At 44.2% G+C, this 15,325-nt stretch overlaps 2 protein-coding genes across 2 annotated transcripts in view; one reads left to right on the top strand and one right to left on the bottom strand.

The window, feature by feature from the left end:
* LAMC2 (laminin subunit gamma 2) overlaps positions 1-5,378 on the top strand; it is a 77,295-nt gene extending 71,917 nt beyond the window's left edge. The window contains exons 20-23 of the mRNA XM_063939762.1: positions 751-950; positions 1,276-1,434; positions 1,591-1,690; positions 4,835-5,378. Of these exons, the coding sequence (XP_063795832.1) occupies positions 751-950; positions 1,276-1,434; positions 1,591-1,690; positions 4,835-5,088 (713 nt within the window). The 3' untranslated portion in view covers positions 5,089-5,378. The remainder of the gene's footprint in view (positions 1-750; positions 951-1,275; positions 1,435-1,590; positions 1,691-4,834) is intronic.
* A 39-nt stretch (positions 5,379-5,417) lies between these two features.
* The window catches only part of NMNAT2 (nicotinamide nucleotide adenylyltransferase 2), a 96,806-nt gene continuing 86,898 nt past the window's right edge, over positions 5,418-15,325 (bottom strand). Inside the window, exons 6-11 of the mRNA XM_063939764.1 lie at positions 13,336-13,412; positions 11,705-11,749; positions 11,515-11,591; positions 11,262-11,363; positions 10,197-10,264; positions 5,418-8,055 (exon numbers count right to left, since the gene is read on the bottom strand). Coding sequence (XP_063795834.1) covers positions 7,953-8,055; positions 10,197-10,264; positions 11,262-11,363; positions 11,515-11,591; positions 11,705-11,749; positions 13,336-13,412 — 472 coding nt within the window. The 3' untranslated portion in view covers positions 5,418-7,952. The remainder of the gene's footprint in view (positions 8,056-10,196; positions 10,265-11,261; positions 11,364-11,514; positions 11,592-11,704; positions 11,750-13,335; positions 13,413-15,325) is intronic.

The raw sequence follows: 15,325 nt of genomic DNA, 5'->3' as shown, positions 1-15,325 counted from the left end.
TGTCTGCAATACTTGTACATAGTTATTGTTAACTAAATCGGGTTATTGTTGTAGTGAGCCATCTTTTCTAGAGGCTCCTCTGTTATCATACTGTTAACTGGGTTCAGATCACAAGTTATACGGTGTGATTGGTGTGGCTGGTATGAGTCTTACCCGGGATTCAAAATCCTTCCTTATTGTGTACGCTCGTCCGGGCACAGTATCCTAACTGAGGCTTGGAGGAGGGTCATGGGGGGAGGAGCCAGTGCACACCAGGTAGTACTAAAGCTTTCTATTTGTGCCCGGTCTCCTGCGGAGCCGCTATTCCCCATGGCCCTTACGGAGTTCCCAGCATCCACTACGGACTACGAGAAATAGAATTATCGGTAAGTAAATTCTTATTTTTTTAGCAGAAAGTTTTTCTGTATATTGTTTTTTAAAAACGATGTTCAATAAAAACGTAACAAATAAAAAACAAATCCCTCAGACTTCTCATAGATCTTTATAAGTCCAGCTTTATGTACCAGGTCACAATATTTGACCAAAGGTTTGTAAAAAAATACGTATGACAGCAAAGAATTCTGGGTGTCTCGAATGGTTGCCAATTACAAAGCCAAGGTTTATCTAGTTGAATATTAAGAACAGACATGGGTTTAGTAAGATGAATGTGAACTACTATCTTGTCCTCTGTGCCTATTTGTGAGACCAGTTGTAACACATAATATTAAGTATTAGGTTTACTGAGAACAACCTGTTCTGATACCTGTGTAGGGTTTGGGGAGAAAGTGGGGGATCGCCGCAGCGAAGCTGAAGATGCAATGAGACGTCTCCCAGAGATCCGGCAACAGACTCAGGCAGCCGCCGGTACCACAGAGAGAGCAGAAGCGACACTGAAGGGGGCAGAGAAAGACGCTAGCACGGCCGCTGGAAACTCCAGGGAAGCTCAGACTATCACATCTGCCATACAACAGGTAAGTCCACTGCTTGGTAAGAAAACCGATTGTCACGGAGAGTGGGTCGTAGAGCTCCTAAATGCACTTATAATAATATTAACCTATTATTCTTTAGTCTAGTGTGCCAGTGATCAATGTCTCATGTGTGTATAAGTAGTGTGGTTATGTATGAGCCACGAGTCTTTCAGTGGAATAACATAACTCCTGTTTTGCCAGCACAATAACATGAACTTCCCAAGTAACTGTCCAATCTTGCATAATACTAAAGAAGAACCTTTATGTGGACACCAGATCCCTAGTATAGTGTAAAATAACTCAACAACATCCTTGCTGTGCTCCGCAGGACATGCTGCAGATGAGCCAGGATGTGAATAGCTCTGCTGAACTGGCCTTAACCCTGGAGCGAGAGTTTGCAGCGCTGCGTAAGATGGCTACAGGAACAGCCGGAGACCTGGATGATAGGACTCAGGCAGCAGAAGGAGACAGTGCAGCTGCCCAAGGGGTAAGAAACATCAATCTGTCTTCAAACCGGTTACATATTAGCCTTTTGTAAGATGGGCTTTACATCAGCAATAGGCATCATAAAATGTCTGTACAAATGCGCACACATAAGAGCAGGCCTGCCTTACTTTCCTGTTAACCTGCTTTCTGCCTGTAGGTTGCTGAGAGTGCGCTGGAAGCAGAGGCCAGTGCTGGTGGCACCCTGGATGCTGTAACGGCGACACTGCGTGCACTTGATCGTGTGCTAAGTCTGTTGGGTAAGTATAACTGAGCCACTCAAGGTGTTGGTTGTAACAGCATAATGCACCAATTGAATTATTACTCTACGGCAGAGATTTTCAACCTTTTACAACTTGCGGCACACTGAACAAGATTTAAATATTGCCATGGCACACTCAAATATAATGGTGATGCATGGTGCAGCTGCGTGTCCTAGGATGTCGTGTCACAGCTTCTCCATAGGTAACGTCTGAGCCACATCTGAGAAAGCCAGAAGAACCCAACACTGCCCGGGCCCAAAACTAGAACTGGCTCTGCAACCACTAAACCCACCAGTATTGATCGTTCCAGGGCCTCAGTAGCGGCAAAACACTGACGGGCCTGGCTGTGCTTCTATGGCGGCACACCTGGAGACTGCTCAGGGCACACTAGTGTGCCACGGCACAATGGTTGAAAAACACTGCTCTACGGTATTAGCAATTCAGATACAACAATACCTTTATACCTGTTATTACCATACATAGGATTTTAGATGATAATTAAATTTTGAGGTGTAACCAAAGAGGACTTTAGGCCAATTTCACCTGGAACTTACCTCACCGGTGGCTGATTGCTGTCTCAAAGCATTTAAGTAGCACAATTCCACATTAATAGCTTGTTTACATTAATATAAAAGTACAAAGAAGAGGTGAGAGAGATCTATTATCAAAAGTTTGACAATTGTAAAGCGCAACCAAATATGCTGCTGCTATAGAACATTTACAATTAATAAAATAATTTTGTAGTATTCTATGGCCGGTATACAATTAAGTCCCGTCTTTTCGAATGGTTGAAAAAAGTGCACTAATTGGACATAGGGTATTCAATTGCGGGCATTTTCGCCAGTTTTTTAATCCATTTTTCGCCCATGCACATTCACTCTTTTTGTCGAATCGGCATGTGCAAAAATTGCTCCAAAAATGGGCGAAAACGCTTGCAAATTCACCAAAACACGTGTATCTGCAGTGAATTTGACCAGTCGAAAAAAACGTGCCGGGCATTGAATAGGTCGAATGTAAATTCGACCTAAAAAAGAGTGAAAAGTGCAGTTTTTTCGACTGGTCGAAAAAATGGCACTAATTGAATACCCCCTTATGTGCAGTGGTGTCGAGAGGGCAGGGCTGGTGCTAGGGTGTTCGGCGCCCCCATGCAAACTATAAAATTGCGCCCTCCCATACTTACAAAGTGACAGTGCTTGTCAATAAAAGGATGTGGTCTCACAAGGAAGGGACGTGGCCACACAATAGCACCCCCCTGCGAGAGGGGGGAAGCCGGCCCCCTTACCTAGCAGCAGCAGCTTTTTTCCTCAGCCCAGCACACACTGCTCTATATGCTGGGCTGCAGCGTGGCAAAGGAGGCGCTTAAAATACAATTTTTTTTCAGATTTTTAACCTAAGGGTGCATGACCACGCCTCCTGTTATTAGGCCACCCCCTTTGAAAAGTAACTGGGCCCAGCCAGGCTCTCTACTGCCCTGCTTATGTGTATACTGAGTTGAGCTTTGCACTTACCCTAATGCAGTCCTGGCCAACCTGTGGCTCTCCAGCTGTTGTGAACCTACAAGTCCCAGCATGCCCTTCCACAATTTTCCTATTAGGGAGTCCTAAAACTGTTGCAGGGAATGCTGGGATGTGTAGTTGTGCAGCTGGCGAGCCACAGGTTGGCCAGGCGTGCCCTAATGCAGAGGTTTGTATGTCAGTAATCAATGTGCCTTTTTTTACGATAATGCTGGATAACTTTATTGTTCCACACATATGGCTTTGATATTAATATGGTAGAGGAATATAAATCCATAAGATGCATGATGTATTATTATTCCATAGAAATATAATTGTTATTGACAAATTCTAAAGAGGAGATTTTGGCATTACATTGTACTAGCTAAATAGAAGGAAGGATTATAATCAATTCAATGTCGCCCACACATAGGGGGTCATTCTGAGTTGTTCGCTCGCTAGCAGTTTTTAGCAGCCGTGCAAACGCATTGTCGCCGCCCACAGGGGAGTGTATTTTCACTTTGCAGGAGTGCGAACGCCTGTGCAGCAGAGCGCCGGCCACGCCTGAGTTTTTCCAAACACTCCCAGAAAACGGTCAGTTGACACCCATAAACGCCCTCTTCCAGTCAATCTCCTTGCATTCAGCTGTGCAATTGGAATCGTCGCTAGAACCAGTGCAAAACCACAATGGACTTCGTACCCGTACGATGCGCGTGCGCACTGCGGTGCATACGCATGCGCAGATTAGCCTTTTTTTTCAATGATCGCTACGCAGCGAACAACGGCAGCTAGCGATCAACTCGGAATGACCTCCCTAGTGCTGCTAATTACCTCAGTGCTAATTCCTGCCTCCTCTTGCCAAATGTAATACACTGGGAAAATCTGCGGGTCATACATTTCCACCTGTGATTATTGCACTAGAGGCTTTGCAGCAGCTGTGCTCTCATAGTTCCTCAGGATGTTACATTACGTCTGTGTTTTATTTTCTGTTCTGAACACAGTCAATGTGGAGCATTTGCAGTTCTCTGTACTGGGCTGAATTGCTGATTAGATTCTGTTCCTAATGTAAAACACCTGGGTTCATGGACAGCCGGGGGAGTAACTAGACATTTGTGGGCGCCATGGCAACACTTTTGTAAGGGCCTCCATGTAGATGAAGCAGACAATTTGTCATCTCCTCTGGCTTACTGAAGCTCCCTCTACTAGTCGCTCTGTGAATACTGCTATAGTAACCAGGACAGACAGGAGATCTATTGAGCCCCAGTACTAAGGGGCATGACTACGGCCATTTTGGAACACCGGGACCCTTCTTTCATGCTGTGCAGGAGCATAGTTATGACCTTGCCCCGGCAGCGCAGACAGGCTCAGGTCAGGCTCACCGCATCTCCAAAATTTGGAACCCCTAATATTAACCAAAGGGAAGAAGCCTATACTGTTAACCAATCAAGGCTTTCTTTGGTTACTATGACAGCAGCCAAGGCCTGTCCACTAGAGGGAGCTTTAGTAAACTGGAAGCGGTAAGAATCTGTCTGCTGCCTGCACCAGACACACAAGATCACTTACAGGTCTTTACGAAACTGGTATTCTAGCAAAGAGCGGAAATAATACTCTGAAGTCTAAATCTTCTCTATGTGACTGTTTTATGCAGACCAACCTATGGGAGGAAAGGATGAAGACTTGAGAGCTCTAGAACGAAGTATGCAATCAGCTCGTACTCAGATCACTGGGCGCCTCAGGCCTGCTGTGGAAGAGATGGAGCTGGCCGCTAAACTCCAAAGACAGAGGATTCTCAGCTTGGACGAAGGGATCCAACAAACCCTTATTGACATCCAGAACCTGCGAGATATACGTAACACCTTGCCACCAGGATGCTACAGTACCACGGCTATTGAAAGGCCTTAGCAGAACATGGCTCCGTGTTGGTCCAGCAAAGGCCCACTAAGAGGCACTAGTCATTCACACTCACCCAAACTGTGACCATGTCCAATGACTGCACTATAAGAGCACCCTTTACCCGGGGGTGTTCTGGGAGAAATACATTCTGATTTGGACATGGCTGGGACAGGACTCGCACAGTTCACAGGGGCATAAAACTACCTAAAGGCATGACATTTGTCTCTCTCATAGAGATTGTGCTAATTATTCTGTCTTTTTACCCGATTTATTTATTAATAAAATGTAACCAACCGTTACTGTTCTGTGATGTTGTGACATCACGCCTCACACGTTCATTTATAGCAAAGCAGAATCTTTATTGGTAAAACAGCAACATTAATATGAACAAAACCATACACAAGTTAAAGAAATGCAGTTAACCCCCTCCAAACCAGTGATTACCCTCTCACACACACACACCACTTTATTCTATTATCATTGTTACACAAGAGACATAAATTTGTCTATTATCCCCATCTGGCTCCTTGTTCTGGACTTGCTACATGCTAAAATCAATTAACCTTTAGTTTGGTCTCAAGTAAATATATCTAACCGTGTACTCTGCAAATGGGTCCCAGAAACATGTCCTAACAGGCTATGCTTGGCGCTTGCAGGTGATGTCATCATGCACGCTTCTTGTTACCATAGCGGCCCCATATTTTAAACCTAATCTTCATGGAACCCTCTGCTACAGTGAGCTCTGTAATGAACCCTTTCTTTGCTGTAAGAAATTTAGCCATGCTATGATAAAAGCCAAGCTAAGGCATGTGATGAAGAACAGAGGAGGGGGCTGTAGACCAGAAAATGCTTTATGTTTTCATGGGGTGGCCTCCATATATGTTCTAATTGTAAATTCATGCTTGCTGGCTTTGGATAATCTCTTGAACACAATAGATACTATGGAGGTTTTCATGTAAGCTGAGGAACACAATACTGCCTCAGAGATCATAGCCATCCCCAATGTTCCCCAGACTGATAGCCCTGTTGTGTAATATGATTGTGAAAAAATAAAGTCTTGTCTGTGTTAGTTCTAACTCTGAAACACACCCAGCATGTTTTATTCCCCCCTATTAAAGGATTTAAGGTACTTGTTCAACACAGGGAACCCCAAAATGAATGCCTGCAGCCTCCCAGACACATGATCAGCGCTAGCCCTTTATACATTGTGTCTCTATATTATCTTGCTATACATGTTGTAGTACAAGTCACTTACTGATAAATAATCTGTTATGTCCAATAAGACTGAGCAGAATATTTACTGAAGCTTCTAAAGCAGACAAGTGAAAGTGTTTCCCATAGTAACCAGTCAGATTCTGTCTTTCATTTCCTAGGATGTAATAAAGAAATGATAGCAGAAATCTGATTGGTTGCTTTGGGCAACACTGCCACTTTTAATTAGATGTACAATGGGGCAGATGTATTAAGCCTGAAGAAGTGATAAAGCAGTGATAAGTGCAAGGTGATAACGCACTAGCCAATCAGCTCCAATATGTAAAATGACCATTAGGAGATGATTGGCTGGTGCGTTATCACCTTGCACGTATCACTGCTTTATCACTACTCCAGGCTTATTACATCTGCCCCACTAGTGTTTCCAAACTTGTTCCTCAAGACACATTCACAGTCCAGGTTTTAATACTGTAAATACTTTAGCACAATTTAGTACCGAAGTCATTTTGATTTTACCTTAAAACCCAGACAGCTGTGGTTATAAGGACCGTGTTTGAGAGACACTGGCATACAGATAGTTTGAGGTTGCTTATAATCCGGTAAATCTTAGTGACTAAAGAACACTGTGAAAATGGCTAAGCCAACTACTAGGGCCTTAGCATTGATTATACTGTATATAAATGTAAAGGGCTGAGAACTATATATCCTTAAAGCAGACACGTAGGGTCACAAATCAGGTCAGGGAGATATGACACCTTTTTGACATGTCTGGAATCTCTGGATTAAATATTTAATATACAGGCATGCTTGAACATAGGGTGTACATTCTATTCAAACAAGTTATTGTGTAGGAAGGGGGCGGGGCATAGCGGAAGAGAAGACTGTGCTGCTTCAGACTCCTCCAGCTCCACCAATACCCAAGGTTCCAGTATCCCCCATGAATGATAGAGAAACTATATTGGCATCTCACTCTATGTTAAACCCTGCACTTTGCTAGTGGGCACATACCAATTACTTTCCAGGCAGGAGCTAATACAGACAATGAGAACACCATGGAGATGTAAGCACAAGAAGAACATGCTAACTGCGTGCAGAATGCTCATCATGAAGGGGATTTAGTAACGTTCCCTAACTCCTGTTACCCACAGTCCTCTAGAAGTACTGGTTCAAAGAGGACAAGGATTACAGACAGTTTTCCAGCTACTACCAGCAAAAGAGATACAGGAAATCATTTTACTAAAGTAATAAATTAATATACATAAATACCCACCCTTTAAACTGACTAATAACCAGGGGAATAAATATGAACCCATTCATTGTGGCTTGACGTTCAAGGCGCTGAATGGGTTAATGAATACCCCAACCATCCCGCCCATAATAAATGTAGAATGGTTCTAATATTTAAATACACCAGAAATAAACATTGCCCCAAGCACTTCTTCCAATACAATAGTACTGTGAGTGCTTCCTCACCTTGGGCTTTGGAGACAGAAGATCTTAAGTGAATGAATAAGGCAGAGAGGTGAGGCGGACAGCAATGAGTGGGGTAAAAGAGGTATCATGATCTGTGAGGAGATTGTGGTGAATAGTGAGTAATAACACGCTGTACTGTGATGATGAGGGTGAGTACAACGCCACGCTCGGTACAGGAACATGCAGGATCACCCCGATGTATTGATATATAGCTGGCTTTTCAGAACATAGTCAATGACTGGTTGCACCAGGTAGTCCACCACATGTCCATCTCCGTGCTGCAGAGCCAACCTGAAGAAGACCAAAACACTCATCAGTCAAAGTCTGTGTATAATATACAGAGAGGGTATTGAACTATGACCTGTGCAGATGAGATGTATAATGCACAGTACAGCTGAGATGTATAATGCACAGTACAGGTGAGATGTATAATGCACAGTACAGGTGAGATGTATAATGCACAGTACAGGTGAGATGTATAATGCACAGTACAGGTGAGATGTATAATGCACAGTACAGCTGAGATGTATAATGCACAGTACAGCTGAGATCTATAATGGACAGTACAGCTGAGATCTATAATGCACAGTACAGCTGAGATCTATAATGCACAGTACAGCTGAGATCTATAATGCACAGTACAGATGAGATCTATAATGGACAGTACAGATGAGATCTATAATGGACAGTACAGCTGAGATGTATAATGGACAGTACAGCTGAGATGTATAATGGACAGTACAGCTGAGATGTATAATGGACAGTACAGCTGAGATGTATAATGGACAGTACAGTTGAGATGTATAATGGACAGTACAGTTGAGATCTATAATGCACAGTACAGCTGAGATGTATAATGGACAGTACAGCTGAGATGTATAATGGACAGTACAGCTGAGATGTATAATGGACAGTACAGCTGAGATGTATAATGGACAGTACAGATGAGATGTATAATGGACAGTACAGATGAGATCTATAATGGACAGTACAGATGAGATCTATAATGGACAGTACAGCTGAGATCTATAATGGACAGTACAGATGAGATCTATAATGCACAGTACAGCTGAGATCTATAATGGACAGTACAGCTGAGATCTATAATGCACAGTACAGCTGAGATCTATAATGGACAGTACAGCTGAGATGTATAATGGACAGTACAGCTGAGATGTATAATGGACAGTACAGCTGAGATGTATAATGGACAGTACAGCTGAGATCTATAATGCACAGTACAGCTGAGATGTATAATGGACAGTACAGCTGAGATGTATAATGGACAGTACAGCTGAGATCTATAATGCACAGTACAGCTGAGATGTATAATGGACAGTACAGGTGAGATGTATAATGGACAGTACAGCTGAGATCTATAATGCACAGTACAGCTGAGATGTATAATGGACAGTACAGCTGAGATGTATAATGGACAGTACAGCTGAGATGTATAATGGACAGTACAGCTGAGATCTATAATGGACAGTACAGATGAGATCTATAATGGACAGTACAGCTGAGATCTATAATGGACAGTACAGCTGAGATCTATAATGCACAGTACAGCTGAGATCTATAATGCACAGTACAGCTGAGATCTATAATGGACAGTACAGCTGAGATCTATAATGGACAGTACAGCTGAGATGTATAATGGACAGTACAGCTGAGATGTATAATGGACAGTACAGGTGAGATGTATAATGGACAGTACAGCTGAGATCTATAATGCACAGTACAGCTGAGATGTATAATGGGCAGTACAGCTGAGATGTATAATGGACAGTACAGCTGAGATGTATAATGGACAGTACAGCTGAGATCTATAATGGACAGTACAGATGAGATCTATAATGGACAGTACAGATGAGATCTATAATGGACAGTACAGCTGAGATCTATAATGGACAGTACAGCTGAGATCTATAATGGACAGTACAGCTGAGATCTATAATGCACAGTACAGCTGAGATCTATAATGCACAGTACATGAGCAAACCTGCCTGAATAGAAAGCGTCCATATAGATTTAGCCACTCTCTTCTTTGCCGTGATGCAAAGAGATTGTGACAAGTGTGCAATCACACCAGCAATTATTGGCGTGTTGCTGTGAATAGCCGCGATGCCTGCACAGGCACATTTGCATTCATTGCGGCAAAGACTGAGAGTGGCTACATATGTATGTCTGTCCAATTTGGCCATGGCTATGGGTGATCAAATTGGATCGGTCCAAGAAACCAGATCATATGGTGCCCAGTTATTGATCTTATATAATGATCCCACACTGGCAGACTATGTTCACTGGCAAAGTGGAATTTCTGATGATCCCAACTGACATTTAATTGATCCTGATAGCAATCAGAACTGATCCAAATCACTAGGAGGGGCCACTTTACACTTGGAAATGAGCTAACGACACCTATTCATTACCTGCTCTTGGTGGAGCTCACGTTGGACATTGGATGGTTGCTGTCATCTTTTACCACAAGGATGTTACTCTGCAAGGTGAAAGGCCATAAGATTAGCACAATACAGGATTTCAATGTACTAGTAAAAAGTCATTACATACATAAGCCTAACATCTGCTGCAACAGTAAGTGAATATTGTCAGGCTTAGGCCCTCATTCCGAGTTGTTCGCTCGCTAGCTGCTTTTAGCAGCATTGCACACGCTAAGCCGCCGCCCTCTGGGAGTGTATCTTAGTTTAGCAGAATTGCGATCGAAAGATTAGCAGAATTGCGAATAGAAATTTCTTAGCAGTTTCTGAGTAGCTCCAGACTTACTCAGCCATTGCGATCAGTTCAGTCAGTTTCGTTCCTGGTTTGACGTGACAAACACACCCAGCGTTCGCCCAGACACTCCCCCGTTTCTTCAGACACTCCCGCGTTTTTCCCAGAAACGCCAGCGTTTTTTCGCACACTCCCAGAAAACGGCCAGTTTCCGCCCAGAAACACCCACTTCCTGTCAATCACACTCCGATCACCAGAACGATGAAAAATCCTCGTTATGCCGTGAGTAAAATACCTAACTTTTGTGTAAAATAACTAAGCGCATGCGCTCTGCGAACCTTGCGCATGCGCAGTAAGCGACTAATCGCAATATAGTGAAAATCGGCAACGAGCGAACAACTCGGAATGACCCCCTTAATGCAGAATCTTTATGTATTACCGCCGAACGGAATCCCGACACCGGGATCCCGACCGGCACAATCCCAACAGGGGGGCGAGCGCGTTCGCCACGCTGTGGGCACGGTGCCTCGCTACGCTCGGCACACTAATTTATTCTCCCTCTATGGGTGATGTGGACACCCACAGAGCGAGAATATGTCGGGATCGTGCCAGTCGGGATCCCGGTGTCGGTATTCCGACCGCCGGGATTCCGTCCTGCGGGATCTTGACCGCATACCCTTAAGACTATGCAGGAAATAATAATGCCCTAAAGGCAAAATCTGGTTATCAACATCTCTACTTAGGTAACTCTTTACACTAATGCTCACCTTGTATTTACGAAGCAGTGATGAGTGATTCATGATTTGCTCAGTGTCTGTCCCGTCACGTGGCACAACCACGATGCCAAAATCTCCCACGATCACCTCCATCTTCAGGAAAATACATACATGGAGTGTTATGTGGATAAAATGAATCCAGACATACAGAAAGCCACCCACACAGCATAACTCAGGCACCATCATACGGGGGAGAAGAATGAGAATAGAAGGGGTTCCTGACAACATAAGGAAAAATACTCACATCTGACTCATTCCAGAGGCCAGGGATACAAAATGACTCAAGCAGGTCACTACCACACAGGAGCAAGATCCGTAGCTCTGGGTAGGAAGGACAGCAAGTGTATGAGTGAGAAGACAAATCTCAGTAGCATCCTAGAGAGTGTCACCTCAACCGTGTCATCCCCACCACACTGCCACCTACTGGTACTTACCTATCTCTTCATATCTCATCACTGTGCCCAGGTTGGCATTTTCATCTGTCGAGTAAAATCACACAATCCGTTAGACTGGACATTGGACTATCTAACTTCACTAGCAGCAGAAAGTGTGTTCTTTCTATTACTAGACACCCTGCTGTACTATTAGACTGTTTATTACTCTCTTCAATATTATTTTGAAGCTCTTCAAAATAAAATAAAAATCTTTTTTAGTAATGTGTTTGTCACACTATTCTTCCTCTTATAGACTCCAATGATAACTGCACGTCAAACACAACTGTGCTGGACAAAGCTCTTGTACATGCAGTCGGTTGGAGGGTCTCAATGTATTTTGTATCTCCGCTTCCAACTGCATGTACCAACACGTGGGTACGGGGTCATGGGAACTAGTAGGAAACATCTCCATGTACACTTACATACTTTTACTAGTGTTTATTCATATTTTGAGTAATTTGTAATGGCAGTGGGTAAGTTACTTACTGTAGATATTTTCTTAAACAAACGCAACAAAACTTAAATCTACCGGCTATTGTAAGGTACTAGTAGCACAATATGCACAGTAAGGGATGAATTCAATATCCCATCTGTCAGGATCCCGGCGCTCAGCATACCGCCGCTGGGATACCGACACCTATTCCCCCACTTGGGGTGTCCATGACACCCCAGGAGGGAGAATAAATAGCGTGGAGCCTGTAGCATGCCACCATGCCCGCATCGTGGCAAGCGCAGCAAGTCCGCAAGGGGCTCTTTTGCGCTCGCCCCGCTCCCGGCATCCCGTGGTCGGGATTCTGACCGCCGGGATAACGATACCAACTCGCACAATAGGCATATTATCAAAACCCAGGTATAGCCGTTTGTTCTAATGAGATATCCAGCAAAGTGTAATTATATTTAATTTTATACTTCATATAAAATGTAGATTTTCAGAATAATCCCGATTTATTATTAATCAAATTTATCTCCTCTGCAACTTGAAACTAACAAGTCAATATACATGTATTCAATACAGAACATAACTTAGACCCTAAAGGTGGGATTCAATTCTTTTCACCCCTTTCCACACCCATTCTGTTTCTGCCCTCAGGGACGTTGGACACAATGGGGGTCATTCCGAGTTGATCGCTAGCTGCCGTTGTTCGCAGCGCAGCGATCAGGCAAAAAATCGGCACTTCTGCGCATGCGTATGGCGTGCAGTGCACGCGCGACGTATTTTCACAAAAGCCGATGCAGTTTCACACAAGGTCTAGCAACGCTTTTCAGTCGCACTGCTGATCGGTGAGTAATTGACAGGAATGGGGCGTTTCTGGGAGGTAACTGACCATTTTCCTGGAGTGTGCTGAAAAACGCAGGCGTGTCAGATACAAACGCAGGCGTGCCTGGGGAAACTCCCAGAGGGCGGCGGCCTAGCGTTTGCACTGCTGCTAAAAGCAGCTAGTGAGCGATCAACTCGGAATGAGGGCCAATAACGGAGATCATTTTAGAAAGGAAATTGGGCGTGATATATCATTTGAATCTCACCCTAAGTGTTAAATGATGTAATGTAACTGAAAACACAGATGCTGGTGTGTATACTAGAATATCCGGTTGAGGATCTCAGCGCAAGGGAATCATCTACTGACACGTACCTACAAATGTAACACGCTGCAGGTTGGGCCGGACACAGCACATACGACTCAATCCTTCACCAACCTTTCCCAGAATCCTCACTAGAGAAAGAACAATTGTACACTTATAGAGGAATTGAAGACTGCAACAAATACACATATTGGGGTATATATACGAAGGTCCCGATTTTGACCGAGATGATGTTTTTTCTTCAAAGTGTCATCTCGGGAATTTACTAAACTCAAATCACGGCAGTGATGAGGGCATTCGTATTATTTTGGAAGTCCTAGGAAAAAATTACGAATCAATACACCATTGGTCAAATACGCCAGGAATTTGGTAGAAATCGGTCATTTACTAAAAAGTGCAAATCACAAACACTGCCGACAATAGCCAAACACTGCCGTGCTAAAATACAAATCGTGAAAAAGTGCTAAAAAAACCCAGACCTGCTTTTTCTTACAGTGTTCGGATAGGCATGCACGGATCCATGAGATCCGTGCATGTTTTTCAGTGGGAAGGGGTGGGAAAGTGTTATATTTGTTTAAAAAAAAATGCGTGGGGTCCCCCCTCCTAAGCCAAACCAGCCTCGGGCTCTTTGAGCCGGCCCTGGTTGAAAAAATATGGGGAAAAAATGTCAGGGGTTCCCCCATATTTAAACAACCAGCACCGGGCTCTGCGCCTGGTCCTGGTTCCAAAAATACGGGGGACAAAAAGCGTAGGGGTCGCCCGTATTTCTGAAACCAGCACCGGACTCCACTAGCCAGATACATAATGCCACAGCCGGGGGACACTTTTATATAGGTCCCTGCGGCCCTGGCATTACATACCCAACTAGTCACCCCTGGCCGGGGTACCCTGGAGGAGTGGGGACCCCTTCAATCAAGGGGTCCCCCCCCTCCAGCCACCGAAGGGCCAGGGGTGAAGCCCGAGGCTGTCCCCCCCCCATCCAAGGGCTGCGGATGGGGGGCTGATAGCCTTTTTGTCAAAAAATGAATATTGTTTTTAGTAGCAGTACTACAAGTCCCAGCCAGCCTCCCCCGCAAGCTGGTACTTGGAGAACCACAAGTACCAGCATGCGGTGGAAAACCGGGCCCGCTGGTACCTGTAGTACTACTACTAAAAAAATACCCCAATAAAAACAGACACACACCTTGAAAGTAAAAGTTTAATACATACATCCACACCTCCATATACACATACTTACCTATGTTCACACGAGGGTCGGTCCTCTTCTCCATGTAGAATCCATGGTGTACCTGTTGAAAAAATTATACTCACAAAATCCAGTGTAGATGGCTCCTCTTCTTTTCTATTTGTAATCCTGGTACTTTGCAAAATAACATCACGTTGTGGCACCCTCCTGATTGGCTGTGTGCTCTTGTAGTGTATGACAGGCAGCACACGGCAGTGTTACAATGTAGCGCCTATGCGCTCCATTGTAACCAATGGTGGGAACTTTGTGGTCAGCGGCTGACCGAAAGTAACCTCACCGCTGACCACAAAGTTCCCACCATTGGTTACAATGGAGCGCATAGGCGCTACATTGTTACACTGCCGTGTGCTGCCTGTCATACACTACAGGAGCACACAGCCAATCAGGAGGGTGCCACAACGTGGCGCTCCCTGATTGGCTGATGGAACCCTCTTAGACAGAAGTCAGGGGGGGTTCCTGGCATTCGGGGAAAGGGGTCCCATGTGAAAACATGGGGCCCCTTTCAGTGCGAGGTCGGGTGTCCGTTTTGTTATTTTGCAAAGTACCAGGATTACAAATAGAAAAGAAGAGGAGCCATCTACACTGGATTTTGTGAGTATAATTTTTTCAACAGGTACACCATGGATTCTACATGGAGAAGAGGACCGACCCTCGTGTGAACATAGGTAAGTATGTGTATATGGAGGTGTAGATGTATGTATTAAACTTTTACTTTCAAGGTATGTGTCTTCTGTTTTTATTGGGGTATTTTTTTAGTAGTAGTACTACAGGTACCAGCGGGCCCGGTTTTCCAC

This window comes from Pseudophryne corroboree, chromosome 9, assembly GCF_028390025.1.
Source record: "Pseudophryne corroboree isolate aPseCor3 chromosome 9, aPseCor3.hap2, whole genome shotgun sequence".
Taxonomy (NCBI): domain Eukaryota; kingdom Metazoa; phylum Chordata; class Amphibia; order Anura; family Myobatrachidae; genus Pseudophryne; species Pseudophryne corroboree.
This window is presented reverse-complemented; position numbering and strand designations above follow the sequence as displayed.